Below are 12,815 nucleotides of genomic sequence, written 5' to 3' on the forward strand. Positions count from 1 at the left end.
CTGCTCAGACAGCGCCCTCCTGGCCGAGCCACCCCGAGGGCCTGCCCCGAACCAGCCAACACCCAGGGCTAAGTCACGTGTGGCCATTTCTCTACACTTAGTCGGGCTCCCCAAGGCACAAGGGGACAGCAGATTCTACTCTGGGACATTTCTCTGCCCAAGTGGAGAGATTAACTACTGAGTCTGAAAGAGGGGGCTCCCTTCTCCTCCAGGCGAAAGGCTCCATTGTTTATTCTCTAGCCGGCTCCTTCCCGGCCGCACTTCCCACTGAAGCAGGTATGGACAGAAAGAGTACAGAGAAAAGAAAAAAAAACCAGCAGCTGGAAAGTATTTAACGTTCCTGCATAACGGCTGGAAACCCTAACAGACACCTTATTAATCTAACTCTCATTTCGTTCTATCACCAAACCCCAGAGCACTTCCTCAACACAAACATCCTGCCTCACGTACTTAAGCAAGAAAAATAAAGGCTGTGCTCAGGCAAGAGCCCCAAAGTGACCTCTCCTTAGCGCTGAGACTCCCCTGGCCTCCACACCACCACTACAGCCTCCAGAGCTCTGACTTCACACAGCCCGGCTTCTCCCAGTTGCTGGAGGCCGGGCTGCCTCCCCCTCCTGCCCTGAGGCCCCCACTCACCCCGTATCCCAGGATGCCCACAGTCCTCTCCCTGCCCCAGGCCCTCCTCCGTTGCCGACAATTACACATATCTCAGCAGATATGTGTCTCCCCAGCAGAGTGGCTGAGAGCAGAAACTACAACTTCTGCGTCTTTACAACCTCAGCACCTAATGAGGCAAGTACTCAAAAAATGTTTACTAAACGAATGATTCACCTGAAGCTAGTTTATTCTTTTTCAAGAGCTAAGAAGTTAAGGACATGATCATTCCATTTTCAACTGCCTGGCCATCTTCAACTTCTTAGATTTCTTTTGAAATTCAAATCATCCTGAACAATAGGAACAAAATTCTTTGTAAAACTGAAACTTCAGGTCTATCCAACCCATTAATTTGTTAAGCAAATAGTTATTAGAGCACCTACGAGGAGCTGGGGACACGGTGGTAGAGCAGGAAGCTGCTCATGTAACCGAGTGACGAGGCGCTCCCCTGTAGGACAAGCTCCTGCAGAGTGTAGCCGACTTGCGTTCAGCTACCATCACGCAGCTTCAGGAAGGAATGCACCCAGTAACGCAGTGTGCATGGGCACGTCCACGCCACTCAGGCGTGTGTGCGCAAAGACACCTCCTAACACAGTCAGAGAGTTGCTGGATCTACAGAAATAAATGGAGGCAAGAGAAGTAGAGCTCTGGAGTGAACTACCCCACAACACCATGCTATCTGGAGGCCTCAGTAAAAGGCTCAACAACAAACGGTAACTAATGTGGACTTTATAATACCACCTTTGGGCATACTGCCTAAGTTTGAATTTCATCACTACCTAAAGACACTCAAAACTGCCAAAAGTCATAAAGAAAAATTATGAACCATACTGCACATCACACTGTATTGCAAAGAATAACAACATATTTTCCACCTTTTTTTACTCTCTCAAACAACCAACAGTAATTTAAAACCAAGTAAATGTACACAGGCTAGTAAATGCACCCACTCAGCTTTACCTGCAGTATCAATGGAAGAAATTTTCACATATTGAGGTATGGGGAAGTCATTCTGGCTTATACATGACATGCTTGGACTTTATGCTAATTAGAACAGCCTTGTTTTGTGGCCTGTCACACAGGCATTGTGCATCTGCTTTAACCATTAAAGAAGAGAATGCATTTAAACATAAAAATGGAGTAACTATGGTTCAGGCATCCAAAATGGAGCCGGGTGGCCCTTGTGGATGTGGTTTCAGACACGTTCCTCCATCACTTGGAACCTGAATTTTCTGAACTGTATCAGACTCAAGGACACCTTCAGCCATTCTCAATAAAGTATCTGCCAGCAGCTGCCAACTGCAACCTTACGGTCTCAAGGTCTCCGCTTATAATTATGCAACCATTTCAGACCCCAACCAATTCTTGCTTAACTAGCACCCTTACTTCTCTCCAGCTCCAATCCTAATTCTCAACAAACAACTTGTATTTTTCAGTTTTTGCCTTTATAAGCCCCCCATTTTGTAGTCCAGCAGAACACAGTTCAAGTGCTTCTTTAATCTGTGTGTCCCAGGCTATAGTCCTCAGTTTGGCTCAAGTAACACTCTTTTCTATTCCTATTATAGATTGTTTACTGATTATTTCCATTGACAGTATGTTTCAGTATTATACTGATCACACACATATCAAGAGAATGGAGAGACCTTTCCCTAAAGGGCTGCTCAGGGGGTTTCATTCCAGCCTCTATCAGGTGCTCCGGCCCCACCTCACAGTCTCCCACTAATCCTATTTATTTGCTGATGTTTCTAATGCCACAAGAAATAAGTAAAGCTTCTCAAGGCATAATTACTGATGAGGTTTAAAACTCAAGAGTTTGGGGTAGAGGCATTTCCAAAGCTCCTTGGAAAACTGTTTGAACACAGCATCTCCCCACCTCAAAAAACTCTATAAACAAAATCAGGAATTCCCTGGTGGTCCAGTGGTTAGGACTCGGTGCTTTCACTGCAGAGGGCGCAGGTTCAACCCCTGGTCAGGAAACTAAGATCCCACAAGCCGCATTGCGCGGCCTAAATAGAACAGAATAGAATCAAATAAAAATCAATTAAATATTCCATCCTTATTGAGAAAAGTCGAGAAAGCTAAGACTGGCACAAAGACAGGGTTCACAATACTTTATTAGAGATTTTTTTAGAAAAGTGAATAGATCAATATCATCTATTTACTTTATTCATTTTCTTAAAAGATATTATGGTCCTTGTTTTACTAGATGGAAAGTATCTGTAAGGCACAAAAAATACCTACAGACAATTAAAGTTCTTTTAATTGTCTGATGTGGCTAACACTCTAAACCAAGGTCAGCAGCCTTTCCCTGTAAAAGGCCAGAGGGCAAATACTTCCAGCTTCACGGAACATATGGTCCTGTCCCAACTACTCATCTCTTCTGTAGAACACCAGCAATCGTAAACAAAGAGCAAAACTGTGTGCCGATAAAACTTCACTTACAAAAACAGGGGCCAACTTTGGCCTGAGGGCTGTAGTCTGCCAACCCCTGCTCTAAACAAGGAATCTTTTCACAGTCCTCAACATCCCCACCCACATTTGGGAAGTAAGAGCAAAGTATAAAAACAGAAAATCAACATTCTAAGTAGAATAAGCAGATATAGACCCAAAGTACTTTTTGACACGTTACAAGTAACTTGCACTGTGCTCTCTTATCAAATAGGAACATGAACATAAGAGCAGAGCACTTACTTCATCAATGAAGACATGCGTGAATTCCATCAAACTCTTGGCACTAACTATTTTCTGAAGCAGCACGCCGGTTGTCATATAAATTAACTTGGTATCTTCTGTTGCTATTTTCTCCAACCCTACCTAAAATTGGGGAAGGAAAAAAGAAAGGAGAAAATTTTCAGTTTAAATGGTTCACATTTAACTACCAAAAAATGCTATGTTCATTTCATAATGAAGGTAAGAAAGGGAAAAAAAATTATTGTATATCACAAAAAATATAGGGCCTAAATTAAAACTGAAATTCTCAAGTTGATTTTTCTTCCTTCTTCTTCTTCTTTTTTGGTGATGGGGGGAGAGATTGGCCTATCTAGTCGTACTTCCCATATCATTTTTATGTTAAAATGATTATGTATGAAGACATCTTCAACATAAAGATATAATTAATAGATAAAATTATATAAAAGTCATTCTCAAGTCTGAGCATTCTCACTTCTTTTCTATTCAACTGAGAAAGAAACTAAAGTTATCAATAGTTTCAAGAACTTCAGAGATTCACTGTTTTTAAAATTATGCCATAATTCTTCTCTATAAGCAACTGATTTCATTTTCTTTTCCAGCAGAAAATAATCACATCTTATCATCAACTTACATAAAATAAAAAATTAACAAAGAGGGACTTCCCTGGTGGTCCAGTGGTTAAGACTCTGCGCTTCCGACACAGGGGGCGTGGGTTCAATCCCTGGTCGAGGAACTAAGATCCCACATGCCATGTGGCATGACCAAAAAATAAATTAAAAGAAAAAATTAACCAAGAGCGAGATGGCTCCCTCTCTCAGTCTCACCTGATAGCCCACCAGACCACCCAGGGCCCAGGCGCGCTCTTTACTGATCCACCTGGCGATGCTGCTGGCCCCGATCTTCCGCGGCTGGGTGACCACAATGTTGCAATAGGTAGAGCGCTGGAGGTAATGATCCAAGATATACTGCGGGAGCTGAGTACTTTTACCACTACCAGTGGCACCGTGTATGATTACCACAGAATTACTTTCTATCAAAGAAACGACCTAGAATTTAAAAAAAAAAAAACCTTCAAAATTGCCACAAATTTAACAATGATGTAATAAAGTATTACCTATGATCCAAAAGCTTTATCTCAGGAAGACTTTCAGAATTTATTTTCTTTTCATCCTTAAAAGTTAAATTATTACCTAACCACCTAAGCATCACAAACGAGAGAAAGAAGGTTACTAACGGTTGCTGAATTTGAAACCAATTTGACCACTGTGAACAATAACTAATTGCCACAGAAATTCAGGCCAAGTTCACTGAGCCCTATGTCTCAATTTTGTCGTCTATAAATATGAAAACACCAAAATGAATTTCTATAGCTCTTGCTAAGTCTAAATTTCTATTATTTTAAAATTTTGTAATGAACCTCCGTGTAATTCTACTGAGAAACAAGAAAACACAGCTGTTATTACACTCAAGTGGCTTTAAATTCTCATTTGAAACTCTTCAGACACATTTTTAAACAATTAACTTCTACTGTTCCACGTACAGACTGTACGGAGCAGCTCTAGAACGCCAACCCAATTTCTCCCCACCACCCCCCGCCTCCACCCTAAACATGCGTAAGCTCTTATCACTCTAGCAATTGCCATGGTCAGGGAATACAAATTAATTTGAATATTGGCCTCTTAAAAATTAATAAAGTATATCTACTCTACAAAAGCTGCATGATTCGATCTAAAGCAAAATAAAAATTAAATTTAGAACATTTACAGTTTAGTCTTATCTATAACCACTTCTTCCACTAGTATAGTTAATTAAGGTTTCAATACGCTTACTTTTACCCATGTTTAATAACATGTAACTAATTAAAAGTGTAATCATCCTGCTGCTATACTGCCCAACATTGTTCTTAAAATAATGTATCAATGACTGATCAATCACCAGGCAAACAAACCAGGCAGAGTGTAAAGAAAACCCAGTGGAATGCTAGAGAAGACTGCGGCTGAGGGCATTATTTGCTTTCTAAAAAGTCTGGGCAGTGGGTATTTCAAGAAGCAGCTCTCCTGGGGCCCAGCAGGTGTTTACTCACACTTATTTCAGAGCAGGGAAGACTAGATGAATAATTAAATATGAGGAGATGAGCTCAGGGGAAGGCTGAACAAATGAAGCACGGCCGAAAGGAAGGCCATCAACACGCTTATTACACAAAACCACCTCCCCGGGGTGCCTGCCCAGCACCTCATCACTTTCAGACCAGAAACCAAGGGCTGGGTCGCCGGCATTTAGTCAAACAACAAAATTACATTATGACAAAAATAATTTTACCTCTTCCTTACATCGATTTATAGGCAAATCAGGATATTTATAAGTTGTCTCTGGGATGCACATCACATTGCTTGATTTTGCTAAAGGTGGCCTTGGACCTGGATTCAGACAAAACAAATACAATGCTATTTCTTATATGAAAAAAGACAAGGTAGACAACCTACTGTTTTATCTATATATACAGCAAGCTGTACACACACACAAATACACATTCTACAGGCTAACGCTGTGAGCAGGGTAATTAGAAAATTCCCTTAGCACCCACTGCTAATAACTGATACAAGCTGAGCACCACCTTACCCTCCGTGAGAGCAATCAGTGCTGTAGGCTCAGCGCTACCTGCTAAGATAAAAGATCTGCAGAGCACAGTACTCATCACTTGACAATGGCACAAAAATGATTAGCGTAAAGAACAAACTTTTACTTGAAATTTCACACCAATTTGTTAAGTGTTCATTCCTTGCTACTAAAATACATCAGTAGTAGACAACCAAACACCCTAAGGATACCTTGGGAACAAGCACCCTGGAAGGGACAACTTTACTCTGACAAAGACACACCTTGGGGGGCTTCCCTGGTGGCACAGTGGTTGACAGTCCGCCTGCCAATGCAGGGGACGTGGGTTCGATCCCTGCTCTGGGAAGATCCCACGTGCCGCGGAGCAACTAAACCCGTGCGCCACAACTACTGAGCCTGCGCTCTAGAGCCTGTGAGCCGCAACTACTGAGCCCGCATGCCACAACTACTGAAGCCCGCGCACCTAGAGCCCGTGCTCCACAATGAGAAAAGCCACCGCAATGAGAAGCCCGTGCGCTGCAACGAAGAGTAGCCCCCGCTCACCGCAAGTAGAGAAGGCCCATAAGCAGCAACGAAGACCCAACACAGCCAAAAATAAATAAATAAAATAAAATAAATTTATTACTTAAAGAAAAAAAGAAAGACACACCCTGGGGAGCTCTGCCCAGCCCTGTTACTGAACATCCTCCTGTACATACACGCGCTACACTCCGGATGCCACAAATTCTTGACAAATCATCAAAATTCACAGGATACAGACTTCTATTGGGAAGGAAGTTTGACTTCCAAAGTAAATAAACTTTGAAAGCTTCCCTGTCTCTCCCAAACTCAGCACTGAGCTGGCTCCCTCCCCAGGTCTCCCCTCAACGCCCCCCTCCCTGTTCCTCCCAGCCCTTTGCTTCTCTGCCCCAGCCTCTCCCTCTGTTCTGCCATCACCCTTCCCACTTGACACACGTGTCCATGCTTTGCTTTTGCTCTCCTACATTTTCCCCTACACATACTCTCAGTTTCAAAATCGGTCTAACTATATAATTAAAATATGGCTATTTTCCTACAGTTGAATCAAGATGTGCAGTACTTGTTCTGAATTTTAAGAACAGAGGAGACCGTTCTGATCTCTCTCAAAGCAAAAACAGTTTCTCTTTGGAAGCAGAGTTCCTTCTAGGGCATCGCGGCACTGACTTCGGGGGAAAGTTCTCTAAGTCCTGCCCTCAACAGCTTTCTAACCTTCTAGTCTCCTCACTAGTGACCGCCAAACTCCAAAGCGTGCATTTCTGTCCACTCTCACATCTCACTCTCCTTCCGTTGCTCCACTTAGCTTTAAAGAAACACAATCACTGACGCTGTCCTGTGTTCCCACTGGTATACTTGCGCTCAATCTCACCCCTTCCAGAAGCACTCTCAGCTAAAAAGCCCTTTAATTTAACCACACTACCTTCAAAACATGTAGCAAAACTCAACGTGTGGGACTTCCCTGGTGGCGCAGTGGTTAAGAATCTGCCTGCCAAGGCAGGGAACATGGGTTCGAGCCCTGGTCTGGGAAGATCCCACATGCCGCGGAGCAGCTAAGCCCGTGCGCCACAACTACTGAGCTTGCGCTCCAGAGCCCACGAGCCACAGCTACTGAGCCCACGTGCCACAACTACTGAAGTCCTCGCGCCTAGAGCCCGTGCTCCACAACAAGAGAAGCCACCGCAATGAGAAGCCCGCGCACCGCAACCGAGAATAGCCCCCGCTCGCTGCAACTACAGAAAGCCCGTGTGCAACAACAAAGACCCAACGCAGCCAAAAATAAATTTAAAAAAAAACAAAAAAAACCTCAATGTGTGAACAGTTCCTAACTTACAAATGGTTCCAAGATTTTATATTATTTAGAATTCTAAATGATGGCTGGGTCCCCAGGCCAGTCTACAAATGCAAGGACTGAGATGATATACGCATAAATAGGGAAAAAATAGAGACCTTCCCATTCTTGGTGTTGGTAGGCTTATCAATCAATAATAGGCCTTCTTAACACAAAGGGAAGGGATGAGACTCCAAACAAACGAGGAGAGACAGAGGGAGGAGCTCCTGAGCTGTGACACCACTGGGAGACGCAGTGACAGGGAGTGGGACGCAGGGTGAGAGGGACAAGGCCTGCACGGGGAAGAGAGGTGACACAGACTCTTTAGAAAGACAGAAAGGCAGCAGCTGTATTTTTTGCTCAGAACCTGCACCCGTGGCTCACGGTGCTGCTAAACGAGCCACCACTTTGACAACACTGATGTGACTTACATTCCTTGATTACATGCATTTTGAAGGTTGCTGCTTAAAGACAGAAATGCTACAAGAAAAGAATTGCAGAAGTCCTAACTGTATTGTCTAAACCACAGCCCTCTCTCTGTTTAACAAGAAACACAGGCTGACATTTTTAGGTCACTGGCTGCAGCCGACCGAGCGCAAATCAAGTCCAGCCTCCACATCCACCGCCAGAGGGAAGACAGGAAGCAAAAGACATGTTCACGGCTGTGCAGCTCTTTCACCTGTGCAGCAGCAACCAAATCAAAGGAGGAGGCCAGGAAAATATTACAGGTAAGTTCTCAAAGAAAAGAAAATGGGTAATTTAACGCAAATCAACAAACCACATACAGCAAAGTGTAATCCAAAAGTGATATGAGAAGTACCTCAACCTCAAATTTTATTTTCCTGTTATCTCTTTATCCAAGGTTATTAACATCAAAATATCTCACATGAACTGGAAAAAACTGGAAACCATGAAAATTGCTAGTTTCTCAAATATAAAATCTAACCAAAAAAATTCAGGAGTCAGGGTTCCAAACAGTATATAATGGATTTTAACTGGAGAACATAATAACATTTCTTATCATAAAATCTAGACACTGTATACTATAGAAAATAAGTTTAATTACTGCATTGCTCATTTAAGCATAAAATTAAATCTTCAAAATAATTACATATCACTTTCTCCAAGTATGGGTTGGTATTCCAAATACAAAATTAAACTTAATTTGAATATTTCCCTTCTCAGTTATTGAAAACTCCATACAGGCCATTCTCTTAAACTCAAAAGAAAAGCTATCAAAGGGATGGAAACAACCACCAAAAATATCACCAAATTAAAAGGGAGGTAGCACTGTGGCATTTAATCACAACTAAGGACACCATCCCAGGACAAATTCAAAACTGCTATATGAAAACAACAGAAACCCTGCAGGAGTCCACAGCTTGGAACCAAGGTCAAGCTGTTCAGAAATGCTACTAAATCTCAATTTTAAAAAATGATTTACTTTAAACTATATAAAATATTCTAATGTAATTCACAGAAATTCACGGAATGTGCGTTCTTGGATTTCTACTTAGAAATAATTTTTTAAAACAGTTATACAGATGAAATAACACCTGTATCGCGCCAAAAGCAAAGGTATTTTTTTAATTATTATTTTTTAATTTATTATTTATTTATTATTTATTTATTTATTTTTTTGGCTGCATTGGGTCTTCGTTGCAGTACATGGGCTTCTCACTGCGGTGGCTTCTCTTGTTGCAGAGCACGGGCTCTAGGCACACGGGCTTCAGTAGTTGTGGCATGTGGGCTCAGTAGTTGTGGCTTGCGGGCTCCAGAGCGCAGGTTCAGTAGTTGTGGCTCACGGGCTTAGTTGCTCCGCAGCATGTGGGATCTTCCCAGACCAGGGCTCGAATCCATGTCCCCTGCTGGCAGGCGGATTCTTAACTACTGCACCACCAGGGAAGCCCCAGCAAAGGTATTCTGAATCAAAGTATTTTAAACTGGATATAACAAAATTTTCATGTTGAAACCTTGGGGCTGGACTGGAATTAGAGGTACCAGTGCGATCTCACAGTTTTAATGTAAATAGACAGAATAGGGATAGAAACAGCTGTGTGTACACACACACACACACAAGAACCTCATCTCTTCCCCACAGGCACTGCCGCACTTCAAAGCATGGAGTGGCACCTCCTGCCTCCTGTGGCCCCTCTCCTCCCTCACATCCCCAGCCGTGCATCACCTGGTCACTCACATATACAAACCTCAAGCACACCACTGCTGGTCCTGGAGCATGCCATAGGGATTGCCACTGTGTGGAGGTGACTAGATTACAAATGAGTGCCTGCAAGTGCAAGTGTCTGCTCTTGTAACTTTTGATTTGGATTCATATTTGAAACTGCTATTTGCTTTCTCTGTCCATGGCATCTTAATATATTTGGAGCTTTTCACTAGGCAGTCACATAGCTTTGAGTGCACTTGGAGGATTCACTCAACGACCAATGTTTATCAAGGTGTGTGCCAGGGACGGTGTGAAGCAATGAGAATATAAGTTAAAAAGACCTGGTCCCGCCCCTTACAGAGATTATCATTTAATCATGTAGTTACACAAATAAATGCTTTTGGAGGTAAATGCTCTGAAAGATAAACTCTCTGGGGACTTAGGACAAGGGTTTCTGACTTGAGCTGGGGTATCAGGAAAGTAACAATTGAGCTTGGAGCTGAAGGATGAATAGATGTTACAGAAGTTACCTAGACAGTTTGGGGATCAGGGGAGGGGAAAATGTGTGCAGAGGGCCTGTAATAGGAGAAAGCCTGGGGTGTGGGTGGGCAGGGTCAGTTGGAGACTGAATAACAGCCCTCCACAGAGACCCTCACCCTCCTCTTCAGAACATGTGGTGACTGTGCTGCATCACATGGTGAAAGGAACTTTACAGATTAAGCTGAGGAGCTTGAGGTGGAGGGGCTGTGTGGGTGGGTCTGGTGTAATCGCAGGGCTCTTAGCGGAGTCAGTCGTAGATGTGAGGACAGAAGCCGGAGTGAAACAAGGAGGGGGCAGTGAGCCAGGGAGTGCGGGCGGCTTCTCGAAGCTGAAGAGGTGGGGAATGGGTTCTTCCCCAGAGCCTCCAGAAGGAACCAGCTGTGCAGACCTCTGGATCTTAGCCCAGACTGCTTTTGGACCTCTGACGTTCAGAGCTGTAAGAGAATACCGTAAGTGTGTGTTGTTTTAAGCTCCTAAGGTTGGGATCACGTGTCACAGGAGCAGTAGAGGACGAATGCGGTTGTGTTGGATGAGGCTGGATGAGATATAGGCCCAACTGGTGACAGGGCCTGGGGCCGTGACTAAGAATTTTAGCTTTAATACTCAGAGCAAGGGGAAGCTGTTGAAGGTTCTCGGTTCACCTTGGCATGAGTGTGTGCGGGTGGGGGAATGTCGAGGGGTGAGGTCAGTGTTTGGAGAAGACCGCTCTGGTAATTCTGGAGAGACTGGACTGGTGGGGGCCAGCATGGACATGAGGAGAAGTCCAGGCGAGACTGGATGGGGACTGACGACTGGGGTGACGGCATAGAGTGGGGAGCCGGTCGTGGGATGGCCGGACAGGACCAGGTGATGCACGGATGGGGATGTGAGGGAGGAGAGGGGCCGCAGGAAGCAGGAGGTGCCGCTCCATGCTTTGAAGTGCGGCAGTGCCTGTGGGGAAGAGATGAGGGTGTGTGTGTGTGTGTGTGTGTGTGTGTGTGTGTGTGTGTGTGTGTGTGTGTGTGTGTGTGTGTGTGTGTGTACACACACAGCTGTTTCTATCCCTATTCTATTTACATTAAAACTGTGAGATCGCACTGGTACCTCTAATTCCAGTCCAGCCCCAAGGTTTCAACATGAAAATTTTGTTATATCCAGTTTAAAATACTTTGATTCAAAATACCTTTGCTGGGGCTTCCCTGGTGGTGCAGTGGTTAAGAATCCGCCTGCCAGCAGGGGACATGGATTCGAGCCCTGGTCTGGGAAGATCCCACATGCTGTGGAGCAACTAAGCCCGTAACAAGAAGGATCACATCATCAAGAGTCATCTGAAAACTAACACACTTCCCCAAAAGGAAATATTAAATGACAGATGTCTTTCCACAATAACACATAGCTATTTCAGGCTTCTATCAAAGTCCACACACTCCCCTACACAGATAAAAATCACCAGGCCTCTGTTCACTGACATTTAAGAGACTTCTAAGGCTTCCCATAAATAAGCAACGATGCAATAAATGTTCTTACACGTACTACGTTGTACTTTTCTTAGAATAAGTAAATATTGAATCAAAGGACACACTATCACTTTGAACTATCACTTCTGGTAATAAGGTACTGGGCTGTTCACACAAATATTCCTTCTGAGGACAACTAAAGATGCTAGATGAAATATACAAACATCATCTTTAAAAAACCGAAAGCTTGGCAAGAGAGAGAGGAAACACCAGGCCAAAGTCTATAGTAAGCCAAGAACACAGAGAGGAAGACAAAGAATTCAAAGCTGCTTCTGCCTTAGGAGAAAGATAAACAATGAGAAATTAACCTGCATATACTAGAGTGACCAAAAAAATGAAAAATACAAAACTGCATGAGAGAGTGGGGCATAGATAATGGCTCAGAATTTTCCAGAATTGATGAAGGATACCAATATTTTATATTGTCAAGAAGCCCAAATAAATACCAAGAAGAATAAGGATTAGTATACTTCTACGTATGGACTATATTTCATAATTTTCAAAAAGGCTGGAAAATATTACTCTAACCCCAACTTCTGTCCCTAAGTCCCAGCATAAGTACACAGGGTAGAAAGAAAGGAGGCAGAACTTCCTGACTAGGAAGTCAGGTAGGAAGTTTGTGACGGATAACCTTTTATAAAGCAAAAAAATCAAAAACTTACTTCTGTCATATGAATACGGCCTAATGCTAATAAGACAGTCAGCTCACTAAAAGAAAGTGCATACTCACAGAAAGTAACTAGCTTAAACCTAAACTCTGAACAGTTGTATCCTTGTATCTCCTCCTTCGGAGGAGGAGAGGTTAAGAAGG

The 12,815-nt window shown here is 43.3% G+C and overlaps 1 protein-coding gene and 1 long non-coding RNA gene across 2 annotated transcripts in view; one reads left to right on the plus strand and one right to left on the minus strand.

The window, feature by feature from the left end:
- LOC309626659 overlaps positions 1 to 12,815 on the plus strand; it is a 191,802-nt gene that overhangs the window by 134,035 nt on the left and 44,952 nt on the right. The gene's annotated exons all lie outside the window — the stretch shown is intronic.
- TDRD9 (tudor domain containing 9) overlaps positions 1 to 12,815 on the minus strand; it is a gene marked incomplete at its 5' end in the record, with an annotated part of 112,210 nt that overhangs the window by 78,090 nt on the left and 21,305 nt on the right. The window contains 3 exons of the mRNA XM_082387599.1: positions 3,346 to 3,468; positions 4,170 to 4,391; positions 5,665 to 5,762. Coding sequence (XP_082243725.1) covers positions 3,346 to 3,468; positions 4,170 to 4,391; positions 5,665 to 5,762 — 443 coding nt within the window. The remainder of the gene's footprint in view (positions 1 to 3,345; positions 3,469 to 4,169; positions 4,392 to 5,664; positions 5,763 to 12,815) is intronic.

Source organism: Balaenoptera borealis (assembly GCF_965194805.1).
Source record: "Balaenoptera borealis genome assembly, chromosome: 3".
Taxonomy (NCBI): Eukaryota; Metazoa; Chordata; class Mammalia; order Artiodactyla; family Balaenopteridae; genus Balaenoptera; species Balaenoptera borealis.